Source organism: Notamacropus eugenii, chromosome 2 (assembly GCF_028372415.1).
Source record: "Notamacropus eugenii isolate mMacEug1 chromosome 2, mMacEug1.pri_v2, whole genome shotgun sequence".
Classification (NCBI taxonomy): Eukaryota; Metazoa; Chordata; class Mammalia; order Diprotodontia; family Macropodidae; genus Notamacropus; species Notamacropus eugenii.
This window is the reverse complement of record NC_092873.1, coordinates 214,703,056-214,724,365: the sequence shown is the minus strand read 5'-3', so window position 1 is coordinate 214,724,365 and position 21,310 is coordinate 214,703,056. Positions and strand designations below refer to the sequence as shown.

General features: G+C 35.6%; 1 protein-coding gene across 6 annotated transcripts in view; it reads right to left on the bottom strand.

The window, feature by feature from the left end:
• Positions 1 to 21,310, bottom strand: part of L3MBTL3 (L3MBTL histone methyl-lysine binding protein 3) — a 153,321-nt gene that overhangs the window by 75,867 nt on the left and 56,144 nt on the right. For all 6 annotated transcript variants that reach the window (XM_072643302.1, XM_072643307.1, XM_072643303.1 and 3 more), the window contains 4 exons: positions 20,644 to 20,779; positions 15,597 to 15,688; positions 10,979 to 11,130; positions 2,231 to 2,307 (listed from right to left, as the gene is read on the bottom strand). In XM_072643302.1, coding sequence (XP_072499403.1) covers positions 2,231 to 2,307; positions 10,979 to 11,130; positions 15,597 to 15,688; positions 20,644 to 20,779 — 457 coding nt within the window. The remainder of the gene's footprint in view (positions 1 to 2,230; positions 2,308 to 10,978; positions 11,131 to 15,596; positions 15,689 to 20,643; positions 20,780 to 21,310) is intronic.

Sequence of the window (21,310 nt, the reverse complement as noted above, 5' to 3'; positions counted from 1 at the left end):
GGAGGAAAAACTTTATAGAAAGTTTCTCTTATAAAGGCCTCACTTCTTAAATATATAGAAAACTGAGCCAAATTTATAAAAATAAGACGCATTCCCCAGTTGATAAATGATTAAAGGATATGAACAGGCAGTTTTCAGATGGAGAAATCCAAGTTATCAATAGTCACATTAAAAATGCTAGAAATGCACATTAAAATAATCCTGAGATACCACCTCAAAAGATATTAAAAAGTCTAATGTTGGACGGGATGAATTTAACAAGAACGACATTTGTTCCCTCTTCTGAAGACTCCAAGTTTTAAAAGAGATATAAGCGTACAACTAAAAAGTGAATTACTAATAACTACCTAATGCATAAGATCTATTAATATTTTAACATTCCACTGGATCTGTGATCTCATTTCTGTGGCCACGCAGGAATGTTCACTGATGATGAAAACTGTAAGCCACTTGTACTATGTGACGCTTCTCCACACGCTCTCATAAATTTCCAACAGGAGGTAATCATTGTGGTAGGACCTAACTAGCCTTTTCTTCCTATTGAAGGCATGCTAGAGGAATACACAGATCATCCAGTGATGAGCCCCCATTCTCGCCACATGCACAATCAGTTCATCTTATCTTTAATCATACATTTCTTGCGGGACATTTTTACTCTGCTTTTTAAATTTTTTTTCCCTGACTTATGATTTCATTAGGTTACAGAGCTCCACAGTATGGAATTTCCCTCTATCAATGAAGATTAGAAACTTTTTTTGTAACCTGTAGTTGCAGAGCTATCAAGGGTACTGAAAAGTTAAGATCACACAGTCAGTATGTGTCAGATGCAGGATTTAAACCCAGATTGTCTTGGGTCCAGGGCTAATAGTCTTTGTTAACTATGTTATGATGCCTTTCTTATTCTGTTTAGTTTTCATAATTCTTTGTCTACAAGATTTTGCAACCTGGTAGTCTGACTATACATAGAGAGTTAATTCAAGAATGACTCTCATATCTGCAAAAATATTATAAATTTAATTTTTATAATGTTATTTGATACTTGTCACATTTAACAACTCCTGATTCTTTTCTTATGTATAGGTATGAAGTAATAAATCTTTCATCTCTTCTTCCTGAACCATATTTTCCAACATATTTTTTGCCATCTTCCTCACTGCCCACCTCTGCACCAAAATCAGCAAAGATTTCATTAGGAGAGTCTTTTCAAATTCTTCACAGAAATCCTCCATTTCATCATCCTACAACAAATGTCATTGCATAAGCTGCTATTATACTAAGGTAGTCTTTAGGCAAAAAAAAAAAAAAGTGTGAGTGTGTGTTTGGGGGTATCTCATAAGCACTGTGACATGAGATGCTTACTGACATGTAAGAATTGGGTGATAGCACCTTCTACTCTCTTTTATGTCATTCTGACACCATTGATATAGAAGACAAACAGCTACACATGGGTCCCTTTGGTATGTCTCTACAGTCAGTATACTGCTGATAAGGCTCTCTATCCTTAGCTAAGCTAGTCCTTGGGAAGCAGACATAGATATCATGTGTGATGGGACGCAAGGTCTTTCTAGAATGCTACAGTCCACAAGACCTTGTACTTCACTGGAGTAGTCTTTAAGGACTCAGGGTCAGATCCATGCTATGCTGAGGCACTGAAATAGAACTGTGACATTACAATGATGATGACTGATAATGATGTCAGTTTACATAGAATTTTAAAGTCTGCAAATCACTTTTCTCAAAATAATCCTGTGTTAGGTAGTACTGGTATTATTCCCATTTTTACAAATGAGCAAATAGGGTTTTGGAAAGGTAAGTGATTTGCTCCATGATCACACAGCTAGTCCAAAGTGGGATTCAAACCCAGGTCTCCTGACTCTATGTCAAACACTATATACACTACGACGGAGTATTCCCAGCACTCAGCAAAAAAAACAAAAACAAAAACAAAAAAAACCCATTTAACAAATGTTTCTTGCCTTATCTTAAATCCTATATCTAATTTATCGGACTTAGATAATTTAATTCTACAGTGATAAAACACATTCAAAAACATGAATACAGAATCTAAAGAATCAATTTGAGCTACATAAATGAAAAAAATTATAAATGAAAAAAAACAATTTTAAATTTTTTTTAAAGACTATGTAGTGATTTCTATCACAGACAAAATCTAATACTACTTTTAGTTTAGGATATTTGAAAAGTCATAGATATAGAATATAGCACAAACCTGGTGGAGTGATAAGAGTCCTTCTATGTTCTTTACACCAACCCACTGGGTGAATATGTGGACTTGCTGCTTCACACCTGTAGAGAAGGCAAATAATGAAATTCCACTGTTAAGAATGACATGTTAATGACTGTAATGGAAGTGTTTTGCATTACTACACATGTATAACCTATATCAAATTGCTTACCTTCTCAATGAGGGTGGATGGGGAGGGGGGAAGGGAGAGAATGTGGCACTCAAAGCTTTAAAAATGAATGTTAAAAATTGTTTTTACATGCTACTAGGAAATAAGATATATAGGCAAATGGGTATAGATATCTATCTTACCCTACAAGAACATAGAAGGGAAGGGGATAAGAGAAGGGATGGGAGGGTGATAGAAAGGAGGGCGGATTGGAAGAAAGGGTAATCAGAATAAATGCTTCCCTGGGATGGGAGAAGGGGTGAGATGAGGAGAAAATTTGAAATTCAAAAGTTTGTGGAAATAAATGTTGAAAACTGAAAAGAAATAAATTAAATTAAAAATAAATAAATATTTTAAATAGGAAAAAAAGAATGACATGTTAAGAATCCAATGTTAAGAATCACAAACTGATTTAACTAGCTTAGAAGACCATTTTAAAAGAATGATTCTTGTTTATCACAGCCAACCTAATTAAGGTTTTAATAAAACACTGCATAAGATCCTATCTAGAGCAACTGGATGGGCCATCCTTTAGCACCTCTCCTGAACACTCTACTTCCTCCACTCCAACCCAGGCCAAACCTCATGGAGGAGATCTTCCCATATGTCTTGCTTCTATGGCCTCCAGACCACTGGGCATTGTTAACTGCTCTGCTGGTATGCCCTAGGGATACCTGGACCTAGTCAATTGCCCTCCTACTGAACCTTAAGAATTCTAGGCTTTTCAATCTTACCTGTAGCTGAACTTAAGATGTTGCTTCGAAATAGAAAGCGAGCTCCTTGAGGGCTGAGACTATCATGTTTTTTATTTCATTTTCTTGTATTTAGCACACATTAAGTGCTTAATAAAAGTTGATTTTAAAAAAAAATTATGTAATGGATCTTCTACTCTGCCAGAGGAGAACTTAGAGAAACTAAATAATCTTTTTTAAACTACAACTGAAAAATATAAGCCATACATTTTTAAATGAATAATTCATAAACTTGACACTAACAAACACAAACTAACACCTAGGAGGAAAAAACATGATTAAGTGCCTACTATGTGCAAGGTATTGTGCTAACACTGGGGACACAAAGAAAGGCAAAAGATAGTCAAACCTTGAATTCAAGGAGCTCACAATCTAATGGAAGAAGATAACGTATAACAAGAAGCTGAAAGTGAGGGGATGAAAAGTGGAAGCCTGATGAAGTCCCATAGTCAGGGAGGAAATTGTGAGGTGTTTGTCCTGTCACCCTGTCTTAAATAGAAAATTTAGGAGCTCCCCAAAGCCCGTTCTCAACCTTTTCCCATCAGAGGGAAGGAGATATGTATATGGCTAGAGAACAGTATAACACCTAAAAAGTCCATCCCTCTACCATTTCCCCACCTACTATACTCAATTTTTTTCTCTTCCTTCCCATCTCCAGCATTCAAGAATACAGCATATCAATAAAAATTTAGGTACCCAGAATGAGTTACATAGTGAAAAAATTAGAAAACATTAGCTCAGAAGACACAAATGGACCAACTCTGCCTCAATGCCTATCTCTATTAAGCTCACCATCAAAGGGGAGGACATCTCAATTCTCAATGTAGCAGTGTGGAGATCAGAAGCTGGGCGGATACACAGACACTGGTGGTTGCAAATTCCTGACCACAAAGAAAAGCTAACTAGCAGTGAGAAATCCAGTACCTCTTTGCTAAGTAAGCGTAGAACTATTTAAAGAGAAAAAAAAAGGGCTGAAAACATCTTGGAAAAATGAATTTCTAAGCTGAGGTTTGTTTCTTTCTGATCTAACCCTAATATACAGTACTATATTCTTTTGAATCATCTCTCAGTATTCATAATAAGGAAATGTTCAACTCATGTTGAAAGAGAAACAATGTGTTGAGGTTTAGAGTTGGGAGAGCAGTTCAGGTGCGAAAGAATTCATTTAGATCTCTGTAGACGTTGGGAGCTTTATTTATCATGTAAGCAAACACGCGCCTCCTTAATAAGAAAGCTAAGTGAGACCCTGATATTTGGGGGAGCTATGCTTCTACCAAGGCTTCAGAAATATGATGTCGTTTTAGAGGTTTTCATGGGGGTTAAAAATTAAAGAACAGGGGAAACACAGGATAAAGGGGACAAAAAACAAATCTTTGGGTACAAGTTCAAGATAAGGGGGAAAGGACTTTAGGACACCTTCAAGTTACAGAATAAGCTATGGGGCTTTAACTCTTAGGGCACTGCTTATATTCACATCATTTCCCCGCTTAACCACCAGGCAGGAGAAATCTTTCAGGAAAAAGGGGAGAAGGTTATGGTCTTCTTTGACCACTTTTCTGGCTGGCCACATTGTGGTCTTATCTCCTGTCTAACATCCTATTGCTCCATCTGCCTCAAGAACACTTTTCTACCTCAAGCACTCTTTTCTACCTCATTACAATGTTTAGCTTTTTAAATGTGCAGGATTTCAAACAACTTAAATGGCTGAGGAATATTCAGTTTTCATGCCTGGGTCATGCAAATACAATAAAAATGTCAATACTACCAAAGTTCATTTTCACTCTTGTCGCTGTACCAATCAACACTTTACAGAGCTAGGTAAAATAGTCACCAAATTCATTTAGAGAAACAAAAGATCTAGAACAAAAAGAAATAATGCAAAAAGGCAGGAATGAAAGGGAAAGGGCATTTTCGGACCTCAAGCTATATCATAAAGTAGAAGTCATTTGGTTCTGCTTAAAAATATTAGACAAAGATTAGAAAAGATTAGAGAGATTAGACAAAGAAAAATTTAAAATAATGGAATTTAATACACTGGTGTTCAATAAATACAAAATATAAATTACCTAGGAATGAACTTTCTATGTCATAAGAACTGTCAGTCAGCAAGTATTTATTAAATGCTTACCATATGCCAGAAACTGTGATGAGCACTAGCAATATAAAGAAAGGCAAAAATATAGTTCCTGTTCTGAAAGAGTCTGTATTCTAATGGGGAAGACTACGTTTATATTTATATATAAGATATTCAGTGTAAATGAAAGGTAATCTCAAAAGGAATGCCTTAGTAGTAGAAGGAACTACTGAGAAAACTGCTAGGTATACAATCTGGTAAAAATTATTTAGACTAACATTCCACAATAAATTCAAAATGGATATGTTACCTGGATATTAAAGATCAAACCATAAAAAATCAAAAGAGAAGCAAATCATATACTTTTCACAGATATAGGTAGATGAAATCTTAAACAAAGGGAAATAGATAATCACAAAAGACAAAACAGATCATTTTGATTACATGAAATTGAAGGTTTTAAACAAATTAGTGCATCTAGGACGAAAAGGGAAACAACTAGGAAAAATATTTGTATCAAATATTGATTTGTTTTGGTAATGTGTATTATTTATATACACATTTATACACATATGTATGCGTGTATATACATATACATACATACATATATATATATGAAACTAACAAGAACATATAGTACCAAGAGTCATTCCTCAATATATGAGTGATCAGAGGATAGGAAAATTATTAACAACCATATGAAAGAATGTTCCAGTGTTTAATGATAGAAGAAATACAAATCGAAAAAACCCTGATGTCTTACCTCACACCCAACAAACTGATAAAAATGATAAAAGATGATAAATGATAAAAGTCATTGCTAAAGAGGTTATGGGAGAGACAAGCATACTAATAAATAATTGGTGAACTATGAATTAATACAACCACTCTGGAAAGCAATTTGGAATTCTGCAAGTAAAGAGATTAATAATGGTCCATATATCCAGAGATTCTACTGCTAGGCGTCTATGCTAAGGAGATCACTGAAAAAAAGGAACTCTATATGAGCCAAAATTTTTATAGCAACCCTAGTTTGGTAGCAAGACTATGGAAACAAAGTAGATGCCCATCCACTGGGGAATCACTAAACAACTTATAATACATGAGTATACTGAAATATTACTGTGTTGTTTGAAGGGATAAGTTAAGGGATATATGAATACAGAAGTATGGAAAGAAAGACTTACAGGAACTGATTGAAAGTGAAGTATGCAGTCAGGAAGTCAATTCACAAAATGATTACAAATATGCAAATGGAAAGAACAACCACAAAACAAGCCAACTGAATGTTGTGAAATTATAAAAATCAAAATGATAAGAATTATAAAAATAATAAAATTTTAAAAAATAAATGAGAATGACCCCCCCAAAAAAAGAAATGAGAAGCCACCTCTTTCTGCTCCTGAGTGGACATCAGGGTCCAAAGGCATGAGACACTGAGTATAACATTAAATTTTCTTGATGTGTTTATGAGTTTTAATCAATTCTTCTTCTATTTAAAAAAAATTATTTGTTATTCATTCTTTGTTAGGTGCAGGAGGAAAGATATAGGAAGAAATCTCAGCAAAGTAAAAACAAAAGATATCAATAAAAATTCTATTTTCAAAATATAGAGGATTTCTCTCTAAGACTATATAATGAAAACATACTCATCCTAGCACATGCTGGCTTTCCCCCACATGAGTTTAATTATGTGCAAGACCATCAAAGTCCCCAAAATTTGATCACAATCCCTACTTAAACAATGAAGCCATTTCAGTATAGCAATAAAAATAAAAGGGAAAAAAAGAACCAAAAACCTATCAGCAAATGGCAATTTATTCCACAGTTGGCAGGTTACAAAATCTATCTTGCAGGACTAAAAAAGAATCATCTCTTAGCCCCATCTAGTGATCATAAATGGAAATATTATCTAAAAGACATTTTTGTATTACATACTAATGTAAATAAGACTGGAGCCTCTAACTTTATTGCTTTTATATTCTTAAGCACATCATATAATAAATCTGTCCCTTGAATTGCTTGAGTAATCTTCAAGAAGACTTTCCAGGTCTTCTTGAAGCACAAACACAGATAACGAAATAGTCTATAGTGGTTTCAAATTACGGCTAGAAACCAAAGTAAACAGAACTATTTGGAAAAGGGAGAAACACATTGGGTCTGAAGGCAGGACAGGGTTGCATAGAAAACTATCTTTATCTTTAAATATCCCACTACTAACTGTGCCAACCCAGATTGAAAATTCCTCGAGTAGTGGCAGATATGTGAGAAGTTACAAGGAGGTAGAAAATAAGCTCCATACATGCATTATATAACCTATCTCTACACTATTGGTACCAGATAATCCACTTGGGAAATTCAGGCCTCTCACAACAATTAAATATTATTTCAAGAGTGGTTTTCTTCAGAGTTCTGAGCATCAGGGCATATTAGAAATATTCAACAACATTTAAGGTAGGTCAGGGGCAATTATTATCGTTTTCATTGACAGCATGTGAAATCAGAGGTACAAATAAGTTGGATCCCTGACCAAATTTACACAGTAGGTTAGAAGCAACACTATTTACCATAGCTTCCTTTTTCACAGATCCACTTACATCTCTCACCTTGTCTCACTCCCGACACATATGTGCTTCAACCTAATCTGACTATATTAGCATAGCTAATGCTAATGCTTTTATGCCTTATGCTCCTTAAAGAAAACGTCAAGTGAGGAAGTCATTGCTCTAATAATTCTTTTTAAGAAAGACTAGCCAAAAAATAAATAAATAAATGTTTGAAGTGGAGTTTTGATTGGATATGGATTAAAGGTTTAATCAATGTGATATTCTCCATTTTTATTCTAGCTCCTCATTCCTTTATACCTGAAAACATAAAATTATTCCTTTACTACATTATAGTGCTCAATATGAAATCAAAGGAAAACAATAATGGATAGCAATCACAGATTAGTATGAGACCCAAATGTCATTCCACCAAGTATAATGAGTACCAAAAGGGCAAAATTTAACAGTTACCAAAAATGGGTGTAATTGTTATATAAGAAACTAAAATTCAAATTAACACTATTATCAGAAGATAACTACCCTTTCATTTCATAAAGGAATATTATTTCAATCTTAGTTATACTTCTATAACTCAAGATATACTTCTGTTGACATAAAATGGGCAGAAGAAATATGTTTCAAGCTGTTAGAACTTTTTAATTTCCAGGCATTTAGAAATTCTTCATTGAATCTTGGGATTCAGCTCATCTCATAAGAACATTTTGGCTTTTTAACGTAACAAAAGATAGCATGCAGAGTCTTAGGAACCTAACCTCTTGTGTTCCCCGGCTTCTTCTCATGCATGGCATGCAAATATCACCTCAATTCAGAATTACCATTACAGAAACAAATTTGCCTTTAACACTAAATAAAGTGGCATGATCTATTTATAGAAACAAAAATATTTCTAACTAAGAAAAGTAATCTTCTGCCTTAGGTAAAGTAACTGTCTCTTAGGTTTAAATAACACACACATTCTCATCGATAAGATCACTGACTAAATTCTGAGAACAATCTCATAGTTTACAAAACTACTTTAGATAAGGAAAGGCAATCCAATTTGTAACCTCAATTACACACCTGGTGAGCAAGTTTATACTGCTAAAAGTAAGTGCTATCTTTCCACAATTCAAAGATGAAAGGGTAAAATATCAAATAACACTGCAGTTATTTCAGAGCATTTAAACTGTTTTCAAAATGTTCCTTAATTGCAGGTTGGGAAGGAAAAGACAAAATGAAAAATGGGGTAGACATTTTATTCTCTGTGGGGAAAAAAAAACCTAATGATACCTTAATATCCATAGTTACATATTTACACAAATACTTAAGACTATGTTCAAATGAACTTTACAGATTACTAGCATTTGAACATGTATTAAATCTGGTAATTTCAGACTACAAAAGCTGAATTAAAGGAATTTCATTTTTTTTACCCCAGAAGAAAATGAAGGTGAACAACATATGGAAAGAATGTCTGTGAATGCTACAATTTCAACCTTTTTTAAAAATACATTTTTAATAGAAATACACACCTTAAAATCAAATAAATAGCTCAAAATTGTGCTTTCAATATTTTTTTCTTGTTTCACTCTACCTTCCTACTGCGACTTAAAATCAAATTTTATAATACCCTTCCATCAATTTTTGAAAATGGGTTAAACTGGGAAAGCTAAAATACTATCCTTTTTAACACTGCAGGTGTTGTGGGCAAAAGTCTGATGATCAAATAATAAAAAAGGATTTAGTATTTAATTACTGTTATTATATTATATAATTGTTAAATAAAATATTTAATTATTGAATATTATGATTAAATAAATGATGTTATTTTTAATGTGATGATTTATTCTGCCATTCAAATAAACAGCAAGCATTTTTTCAGTGCTTACTATGTGTGCATTCCAGCACCTAATATAGCATATAGTAGGCACTTAATAAGGTACTTAATAATTATAAGGCTGAGAGAGGCACCTAGAGCAAGAAATAGGAGACACCATGTACCAGGCAAGCCAAAGGAATAGCATCTCCTTGACCATTTCTTCCTGTGAACACTGATCCTGACTCCAGATCTTTGGAAATAGCAGTAACACAGTCCTCAGTTATCATCTGAGGAAGCAACTCCTTTGGAGATGTGGCCTGGTAGCTGTTCCCATAGGTGCTACAGCTACAGCTAATGATGACCCCCCCAAAATAAAGTTCTTATCACAAAGTCCTTGGCACTGTCAAATGGTTCAACATCTGAAACTGAGACCATTTTATCAGCAGGGACTCTTCCATTTGACTTGGAGCTCAAATCATTGAGTTGTTTCCCTCATTAGAATATGAGGTCCTCGAGAGTAGGGACCATGTTACTTTTCCATCTTTTATTCCTAGGGCTTAGTTAGTACAGTGCTTTGATTGTAGTAACCACTTAATAAGTCCTTTATTCATTTGTTCATCAACAAATGTTGATTGTTGATAACTGACTGATTCCCTCATCAATGCAAAAAGAAAGCACAGGGGTGTACGCAAATGACTGAAGTAAAGTTCACCAATACTTTAGAAGAAAACCATTAGCAAATCATCCAGATCACATCCTGTCAGAAGAGAGGGGCAAGGACTCTGAAGTGAAAGCCTCTGGATGAAGTCAGAGAAGGTAACTGTCACAGTTTTATCTTTGGCATCTGCCAAAGAAACTAGCGCTTCAGATACAAATAGATTAAAAACTGTCTCCCCTGTTAGACTGTGAGCTCCTGGAGAGTAGGGACGGTCTTTTACCTTTCTCTGTTAAGCACAGTGCTTGGCACACAGTAGGTTCTTAATAAATGTTTATTGACTGACTGACTAGAGAGGGGAAGCCAGCACCAGCAGCCAAGGAGGAAAGGAGGGGAAGCAACAGAAGCTTACCCTCACACTTGTCTTTATCAGTCCTATTACTGCAGATTAGCTCTAGGGTTATGTAAGGAGTAAGAACTCAGGGGAAAAGGGAAAAGGAGTCATTAAAGACAGTGGTCAGGACAGGGAAGGAAAAGAGTGCCCAAAAGGGTCCAAGTGAGGAGAGTCCCTCTGACTTCAGGCTATTCCCAGGATTTCCAGGTATAAAGTGAATACAAAAAGAGAGCAATGGCATTCAGCTATTGACAAAAACAAGATTAAGGTAAATTTCTAGTAACAAAATTATAGAAATAAAGAAAGAAGAAAAAAACACCTTACCAATAGTCATAGCTCTCATCCCAGTTGTCAAAATGCACCAGAAACCGATTGTCCACCATATCTGTTACTGTAGCAACACAGATGAAGGCAGGATTCTTTTTGTCTACAGCTTCAAGTTTCATTCCCACACGAAAACCTGATGGGATCACTGTCTACTCAGAAACACAGATTTAATTAACAATAAATATACCTTGAATTACCAGACTACCCCTAACATCAACTAGCAATGTGATCAGTGCATTTATAGCTTGGTCAAATGAGGTGCTCATCTTATAGCATGGCTGCTCTTCAAAAAGCATGACAGGAATCAACTAGGTCTCTCAGTTACTGAACCAAAGCTTTCAGTTGTACCAGGAGTTAAGATATATTTATTTTTACCATCTGCGGCTTGTAAGTTCATTTGGTGAGATTGGGGTGCTAGTAAGGCTAAAGGTGTAGGCTTGCTGCCTCATAAGGTCTGGTTAACTCTTCTGCTTCATGACTACAGAATTTAACCAGCAGCCTCTGTACCCAAGTGGGAAAGCATCAGTTCAAATCCATCATCATTGCTGAAAAGAAAAACCCTAAAAAGCACACCCTCAGCAGCTAGTAGCCTAATTTTACACAGGAAGGACAGCAAATGGCTACCGCAATCCAGTGCCAGAGATACCGCATTTAATGCAATTAAAAGTATTTAGAAAATATCTACTATGTACAAAGGACTGTGTCTTGCTATAATATTTTGACTTTAGTAGAAAATGGCTATTGAGATAGGAAATCATTCAAACTAGGTACATTTTTAAGTAAACCAAAGGACTACACCAAACATTTGAAACATGAAGAGCCTAGTGCAGTGAAATCAAACTGTAGTTTAAAAAAAGAAGGAAGGAAAGGAGGGAGGAAAGGAGGGAAGAAGACTGAGGGAGAAGGAGAGAGAAGGAGGGAGGGAGAAAGGAAGAGTAAAAATGAAAATTTTTGTTCCTATCTTTTATGAAGGTGAAAATAGGGCTTCTTTCCTAATAGTAGCATTGACACGTGGACAACAATTATACAATTCTTCAATCCTTTCTCACCTTCTAGCTGACTACTTCTCCTTTGCCTTATGGGGAAAAATGCGCAGGTATCATAGAAATGACAAAGTTAAGTATCAGGTTCTAACCTCATTATGCACAAATAAGTATTTATTCCCACAATGAGTAGGACAAGTTGATCTCCAGGACCCTTACGGCTATAAATCTCATGATCCTTTCTACTATAATGAAGAATTAGGGAAGCTGCAATGTACAAAGCACTTTTTAATGATATTCCTCTAAGCATGTAAAATGAATGCTACCTGAATTGATGAACTGGGCACTAACGTTAGAAGTACTTCTAATGCTATCCTGGCAACATTTCTACCTAAGTTTTTATTAAAGGAATTATGTCATAAAATTATTTATTGTGCATTTCTGTCCATAAATTTTGAGTGGTGCAGCACAAAGTAATTTAAGCAAAGAGAGTGAGTTATCACTTATATGAAAAGTATACATTATGTTGAAGGACAACAGTGAAAAGAATTTAATGAGACAATGAATAAAACCCCTGTTGAAACTCACAGGCAAGGGACCAAAAGGGGATCAGGAAGCATGGTGCAGCATCTTTCCACATAGCTGTTTTCTACTTAAGTGGATTTCAGTGGTTTAAAAAAAGAGTGTCTGCTGTCTATGCCAGATTTACATTTCAACAATTAGCCTGTGATCTTGGTGAAAATCTTCACTTATAATAGTCTGGCTTCCCTCCAGCTCCACAGAGCTGAGAAATGCCTCTCTTATTCCTTCTCTAGGACTCTACTTGAATCATTCTATCATCAGTTGGATCAGATAATTTGTTCCACTGTTGGCAAAGTGTTAAAAGTTTCCTTGATGCCTCTTAAAAATCCTTAAGGAATCCTTAAAGTGGACCATATGCTGGCTGGGGAAATGGTTATTGGGGGTGGGTATAGGAACAATAAAGACTGGGAAGATCACTGGAACCATATTTTTTGAGTTATCTGGCTCATTCACATACCCTGATTCCAATGTAAGCACCAAATCGCTTCAGTTTTTGTTAGTTATATGTAAAGTGCTAGTTAGCCATAAAGTGGCATCAGGATCAAGACCCAAACAAGGACAAGACAGAAAATTGTGTCTCTGACACAATCCATCTAATATAGGACTCCACAAGAGGCCAGTTTATATTGTGGCAAAGTCACAAAGCCCTTTTCATACAGGACCCCACAGGGTAAACTATCTAAGAATTAGTATTCTTCTTTCTTATAGATAAGGAAATGGGCTCACAGATCTTGAGTTGCTCTTTGCTGCCTACTTTGTAATTATCAGAGCTAAGATGAAAGCCCAGGCCTGACTCTGGTCTAGTCATCTCCTCACTACACCATACCATGCTTCCAATTAGTGCAAAAGGAGATTCTTATGCACATCTAAAGACTATTCTCTAGTCGAAACAAGGATCCCATGACCCACACTATCATTCCATCTCATCCAACACAGGGAGGATAATAAATGAATTCTCATTCATGATAACTATATTATAAGTTATAATACTCATAATTATATTATATCTATGATCTTGAATTCTCAAATTCCTCTCCCTGATTATAAACTCTTACCCTTTCATATCTATCTTTCTTTTTTTCCTAAACTTCTTTATTTTTCACTGCAACCTCCAAGTCCCGCTCATCTCTCTGTTTGCCTGGTCCATCATTCCTGCAGTGACCTCAGTCTATCTTGCTCACTCAACTTCAATATTTCCATATGTATGGTTCCTTTCCTTCTCAAGCTGCTTATAAAAGTGTAAATGTTTCCACAAGCCTTAAAAAGCTTTCACATAGCCCTCAAGCTATCATCCTATATCTCTTCTTCCCTTTCACAATACATCATCTATACTGACTGCTTCTATTATCTCCACTTGCAATCACTTCTCAGCACATCCCCATCTGGCTTCCAAGTATATCACTTGATAGAAACTGCTCTCTTGAAGGTTCTTAGTGATTTCAGTCTAAAGTCTACTTGACCTCTGTGCAACTATTGATATTGCAGACGCTTCCATGACAGTGCTCTTTCCTGGCTCTCTTCCTACCTGTTCAAGCACTCCTTTGTTGTTTATCTCCCATTCCCTAAGCATGGGCATTCTCTCAGACTCTGTCTTAAACCTTCTTTTCTTTTCTATCTATACTCAATTTTGGTGATTTCATTGGTTCAACTAATTACCTCTGTACAGAAGATATCCAAATCTACATGGGACTAGAACTGTGATTTCGGTGGTACAAGGAATCTCCAATGTGGGAAATACCTCTAACACAATGCAGAGCAACACCTTGCAATCTATTGTTTTAGAAAATCACCTTCATCTCTTTCCTATACACTATTCCCACCTAACTGCTTGCTGGATAGCTCCACCTCGATGTCTTTTTCACACAGCCAACACATCCAAACAGAAGTTATTATCCTCTTAAATCTGTCTCACCTCCATACTCTCAATCACCATTAAAAGCATCAGCCACCAACCCCTAGCCACTCATGTTCACAATTTCAAAGTCCTCTTTGTCTTTTCCCTCTCCCTCAGTATCTTCCTCTAATCTGTTGGCAAGTCTTACCACGACCACTTCTATAACAGCTCTTGCATCTATCTATCCCTTTCTCACACTTACAGATTCAACTCTAAGTCCTCATCTCCTCTCAAGCAGAATAGCTTAACAGCTTTCAAACTGACATACTTCCATGTTTCCAGACATTTCCTCTCCAAATCACACTCCACACAGCTGCCAAAATTGACACTCCCCTGAACACAATCTTCCCTAGCTCCCTACTACCTCTAGGATAAATCACAAATGCCTAATACTGGCACTTAAAACTCCCTACAATCTGGTTCCAGCAGTCATTCTCCATGCAATCTGTTCAAGCCAACCTGGTCTACAAAACGGCATCCCATTTTCCTGTCTCTATGCCTTTATGAAGACTGTCCCCTATGTGTGCAACACTCTCCCTCCTTTCCTTCCTCTCTGAATCCTTAACTGCTTTCTAGCTGGATCAAGTGCTGCCTCTTCTTCCATGCCATTCCCGGCCCCATCGGTGATCAGAGCTCTCTTTCTCCTCAAATTACCTTGTATTTACTGATCTCTTAATAACTGTATCACCAGAAGAACGCAAGCTCCTGAAGAACAGGGGCTGCCTTGCTTGTCTCTGTGTTCCCAGCACCAACCACTGTGCCTCCCCACATTGACTGAACTGACTGTTATCCTAGATTCATCATGAATATAATCAAGACTGAATTAACAGATACCACAGTTAGCATGCATATAAGAGATATAAGAACAAGAATATCCTAGTGAACTTAAGTTGTTGTTCATATAGGATTCTACAAATTCATGGATATTTTACTGGTAGAAAAGGCACCAGGGACCTGTGGTATATTGCCTTCGCACACACTTTTCAACATAAAACTGTAATTGCAAAACTTTATTCAGGAAGATTACTGTATCTCTCATATTAACTAAACATTAAGCAATGAAAGTCGTCACAGTTCCTTGCTATGATTTCTGAGCATCTTGTTCTAGAAAACACATTATCGATCTCCATTAGAAGATACACTGACAAATACTTACAGTATTTTGATTTTCAAATAAGGACTTTGGAGCAGCTTGTGCTTTGCATGTCTTAAGGTATGTCTGCCAATTGAATTCCTCTTCCTTATATCCTAAAAATATGTTCAGATGAATTAAATTTATTTTACAAAATTAGATTCAAAATTTTCTTCAATTAATCTTCAATTAATTAAAATTATGGTTTTAAAGTTAGCCAAGTGCTTTTTTATGTATGTTGTCTGATTTAACCAAGTGATATTACAGGTATTATTAATATTAACCCCACTATACAGATTAGAAAAATAAAGCTAGAAAGATTAAGTGAATTGCCTATATTATTCTGCTAGTAATGACCCACATCTCTTCTGACTTCAAGTCTACCATTCTTTTCATTATGATTACACACACACACACACACACACTCTCTCTCTCTCTCTCTCTCTCTCTCTCTCTCTCTCTCTCTTTCTTTCTCTCTCTCTCTCTCACTCCTCTCTAAAAAAAAAACAAAGCTTCATTTATTTTCAATATTACCTTCCACTTTAACACACCTCAAGCCACACATGCCAATGGAATTTTAAAAATCGAAATGTTAAACAACACACAATAATTTCATTTCAACCATGGGTTTTCCTACACAAAATAAGTAGAACCAAACATACGGTTTAATATTTGCTCCAAATGTGTTTTTTCTCATTCTAGACAGCTACAAAGAAGAATAGTAAAGGTAGTAATGGTATAACTGTCATTTTTATAAGCTTTTCATTAGTTTTATGAGCAATTGCCCAGCAAAAGCTTATTGAAGAGGAAGAATGAAGGCCTACAGTTTACTGGGGGGATGTTTGTATGTTGGCTAACAAGTTTTTATTAAGCTCTTATTATATACAAGGTACTGCACCAGCCAATTTTTTCTATGTTTAGAAAATAATTTGCTCAATACAGAAACTAGTAGAATGCTAAAAAAAAAAAAGCCATTTAAAAATGTATTATAATAAAAGCTAGCATTTCTATAGCACTTTACGGATTGCAAAGCACTTTACAAGTATTATATAATTTATACTCACAGTAACCCTGGAAGGTCAACGCTATTATAATCCCCATTTTATAGAGAAGGAAACTGAGGCAGACAGAGGTTATGTGACTTGTTCAGGTCACACAACTAGTAAGTCAGATGTGAACTCAGGTCTTCCTGACTCTAGGCCCATCCCTTTATTCACTGAGTCACGAATGTTTATAGTCTACTATTACAAGAGTGGCCAGCTCAAACCTAACAAAATGCATCCAATATACATGTTTCTTAAGTGCTATGGGTAAAGGTTCTTGGCTTGATGTTCTAATACCACTGAAGTGAGCATTTCCTAAAAAAGGAAATTGGCTATTTCACTTTATTTTTCCTGCCAGTATGGGCACTTCTACTTCTATTAATGTTCAGAAAGCAAGGTTACAGGAAAAACAACAACAAAACTTCAGTGTTTTTTCTATTTTAATGTTCCCTATGTACAAATATTAATTTTATCTAAAAGTTCACACCTTTCTTCCATTTATTTTTTTCTTTTCCACATGTTTTAGTTTAGCTTTGTGTAGTTATCATTCTTTCATTACTTTTTCTATTAAGAAGGAAGGGCCTGTTAAGCAATTATTAATAGTCTTCAGACAGACGTCCCCCCAACAAAAACAGAGATTTAGTAACCCACCCTTTTGACACTAAGTAATAAGAGAATATCAACTCTTTGAATTTAAAAATAGAAAAGCCTGTTGGCACTACACTGGGAATGCAAAATCCATTAGAAAAAAACATATGAAATAGCTGAATAAAGAGGAAGTATAATGCTATAAAATGGTTTCATTCAAATGTGCTCTCTTTTTAAGACTTACAAGGGAAAATTTATAAAACAGATCAATGAAAGGTGATTAATTTGTTTTGTAAAAGGATTGTCTTAAAAAAAATTATTGACAAGTTTTCATTAAGTAATGTTTCCTTAATAAATTTCAATTTATTAAAAATTAGATTTATGTACAAATTTTTGAGGTAGGTAGGTGGAATAGTCAGCAATGAGTCTGGAGTCAGGAAGCCCTAAGTTCAGCTCTAGCCTCAGATACTTACTTTGCTGTGTGATCCTTGACAAACCACTGAACCTCTCTTTGCCTTAGCTTCCTCATCTATAAATGGGGTATAGTAATAGCACCTATCTCCCAGGGTTGCTGGGAAGATCAGATGAGATAATAATAATAATAAAGCACTTTGCAAACTTGAAGTACTATATAAATGCTAGGTATTTTTTTAAACTATCTTTTGGATAAAGGCATTAACCATTTTTAAGCAGAGGAATGACTTGACTACACCAAAAAAGTAAAGAAGTAGGTTGACAGATTATGAAATATGAGATGGCAGGGAGATTGGGTGCAAGTGGGAGTACCTACTATTTGGAGTAGTTGGCTAAGATAGCCTCTCCTAGGGTGGTAGCCTTGAGAACAGAGAGGAGAAGACTGTTTTCTGACAACAGGATTTGGAATTTGAGTTGTTTCCTTTTTATTTACAAGAAAATTTTGCTCTATAAAAAAGACTAAACTGCAGTTTAATTTAGTAATCCTTTCCTGACTCTCAGGAACCACTCCACTAAGCAAGCCACTTTCACCTCATCTTTTCAGATAATGAAATGAAAAACAAAAATGATTCTGAAATGATGCCGTATATTAATCAATCAATTAATCAACAAACATTTGTCATGGGCCAGTCACTGTGCTAAGCACTGATAACAAGATAAAAATAAAGCAGTCACTGTCCTCAAGAAGATTAGAATAATTCAAGGAAATTAGTAATTATATATGTAAGTAAATATAAATAAAAGCAAAGTGAATGCAAGGCAATTTGAGGGAGGGAAGAGGCTTTAACAGTGAAAGGAAGGGTCTTCACAAAGGAGGTGGCGCTTGAGCTAAACTTTGAATGAGAAAAAGCAGGAAGGAAGGAAACAGAGTATTCCAGGCTTGTTTTTCTCTTGGGCAAAGTCATGAAGACTGATAACGAAATGTCACGAGAGTGATAGCAAGTAGGCAGGTTTGGGCAGAGTACAAAATAAAGTGTGTGAAGGGGAATGACAAACTGGTAGAGGAAGCCAGATTTGAAACCAGAATGGCTTTAGATCCAAAAAAGAATAGGTTGTCTTTGATCTTAGAAGAAACACTGAACCATTGCTACTTCTTGGGTAAGCAAGGGACATGGCAGACCTGTGCTTTAGGAATAATGTGTGGAATATGGTTTGGATAGAAGGGAGACAAGAGGCATGGAGGTAAATTAGTCCTGGCCAGAGATGAGGAAGGTCTGAACTGGTGTGATGGATGGGGGAAGGACTGTACACAAGGAATGTTGCAAGGGTAGAATTGCTAAGTCTTGGCAACCATTTTCATCTCACCTTTTCACCTCTTTGAATTTAAAAACAGAACCAACAGAAAAGCAGTGTTTTGAATATATAGGGAGGAGAGAATATGTAGGAGAAGGGGATCAAAAGTGTCAAAGCCTACAAAGAAGTCAAGAAGGATAAAGCCTGAGAAGAAGATCTGTGGGTTTGAAAATTAAGAGATCGTTGGTCATTTTAAAGAAGTCAGTTTCTTATGAGTGATGAGATCAGATATAAGTGGATTTAACTAAAAATACAAATGGGAAATCCTTATGCAGTTCTTTCCTTAAGCACCTGGCACTAATTCAGATAACTTATGAACTTCTAAACATGTCAAGGTAATAAAAGTCTTTATTATTTGAGGCTGATATTTTTGGTAAATTCCTTAAAGACCTATCTTCACACACATACAAACACACACACACACACACACACACACACTCACACACACACACACTGCTTTGAGAAAATAAACAAGCATAAACAACTACTCTGTGCACTGTTATGCTAGCCACAATGGACTGTGAAGGAGTTTTTAATTCAGCTGAACAAATTACAATTTAATTATTCATATCCGAGATAAAGTGATAAAAAAAACAACTGTCCAGAACATTTACAACACTGTCATGTGTTATACTTCAACTACGTAGAATTCTGATGGAAATTTCTCAGCTCTTATCATATCATATAGTCCAGCCATCATGCCCACATATTCCCCCCAGAACCTTGGATTCCATCCCTGGAACACCCTGTGCTGTGACAGCTCTCACCTTCTCTTGCCCAGATTTACGTGTCCCACATCATTTCTCAGATAACTCCACACCATACTGCCTCTACTCTCACCATCATTCCCACTTTTTCCCCATAAGAATCTTAGGGATTTTCTTCCTTACTTGTTTATGTCTTACCCTCAGCACTTAACATTAATGCCTAATATATATAGCAAATGCTTAATAAATGCTTTATTCTGCTAGGTAACAAACCAGCTGGTTGATCTTTGGTTTAGTCTGCTGACATCTTAGGCCATGTTCTGTTTAATATTTTGGTTAATGACTTTCATGGAGGCATAGATGACGTTTATTAAATTTTCAGTTGGGAGAAAACTGAAGATAGTTAAAAACTGGAAAATAGAATCAGATTTCCAAAAGATATCAACTGGCTAAAACAATGGACTCAAACAAAGAATATAAAGTTTAACAAATACTTTAAAACATTTTGTCTGAATCACAATTTATTTAATAAACTTTTTTCATGCTAAAATATAAATCTAAGCTTACACCATCTGAATTATCATGTTTTATTGTTATGAATTCCAAATTAGTATTATCTAAATAGGTGGAGTCATACTCAATTTAAAATCCTAAAGAAATGCCCTACTCCACCCCCAAATGAGAAAACGCTTCACTTTACTTCTTGGCAGAGATGGGGGGGTGGGGGGGAGGGTTGGAGGAGGTTAGGCTTGTGATTTTACATAAAACATCAGACTCAATTGATATTGTGATTACTTTTGTTGAATTTTTCTTTCTTTTCTTTTTTATTCTTTGATATAGGGGAGCATTCAATGGGTAGGAGAGTGAAGGGATATATTTGGAAATGAGAATATAAAAACAAGCAATATCAACAAAATTAATAGTAATAATAACTAGTAATAATAGTAAACCAAAGTGTAATGATACCTTTTGGTGGATGAAGCTTGTGGCCAGTTTTTTCACACCATCCAACTGGATGAATGTCTAAAGCATCAGCATTTACCCAGAAGTCATAACAATCAGGATAGCCGTCAAAGTGAAGCTTTACCCTATAGCCACAAACCTGAAACATGGAAAAGAATATTAGTTGATAATATTATAAATTCAAAATGTTAACTTCCACAATACAGCCAAGTTAAAATATAATCTTATGCCACATATGAATATGCAGCCTATGCTAATAAAATCACTTTGGTTAAAGAAAAATAAATGGCATTATAAAAACTCTGGGCCAAGGTTGTACTAAACAGAGCTAGGCTCTGGTGAATATGCATTGGGGGTAATGACGCACACTTATGCAAGGTGAAAAAGGATTTAGGGTTTCTCCCATGAGAAAATAAAGATAGAGACGTTCTGTCTATCTCCATTCCTTTCAAGTTACCAGTACAAATGGCCAGCTTAATCAGGGCAGACTGAATCTCCTCCAGTAGATATTTAGAGACACCCTCCATGAAGTGTCTAGATAATGGGAGGTTTTGCATTTTTTTAAGAGACAGCAATTACTAAGAGATATGTGGCTTGGATATATCTATCTGGAGGAACTAGTCAAATCTCCTCTTCACCTTATAGAGGACTAGAAAAGGTTTTTATCTAT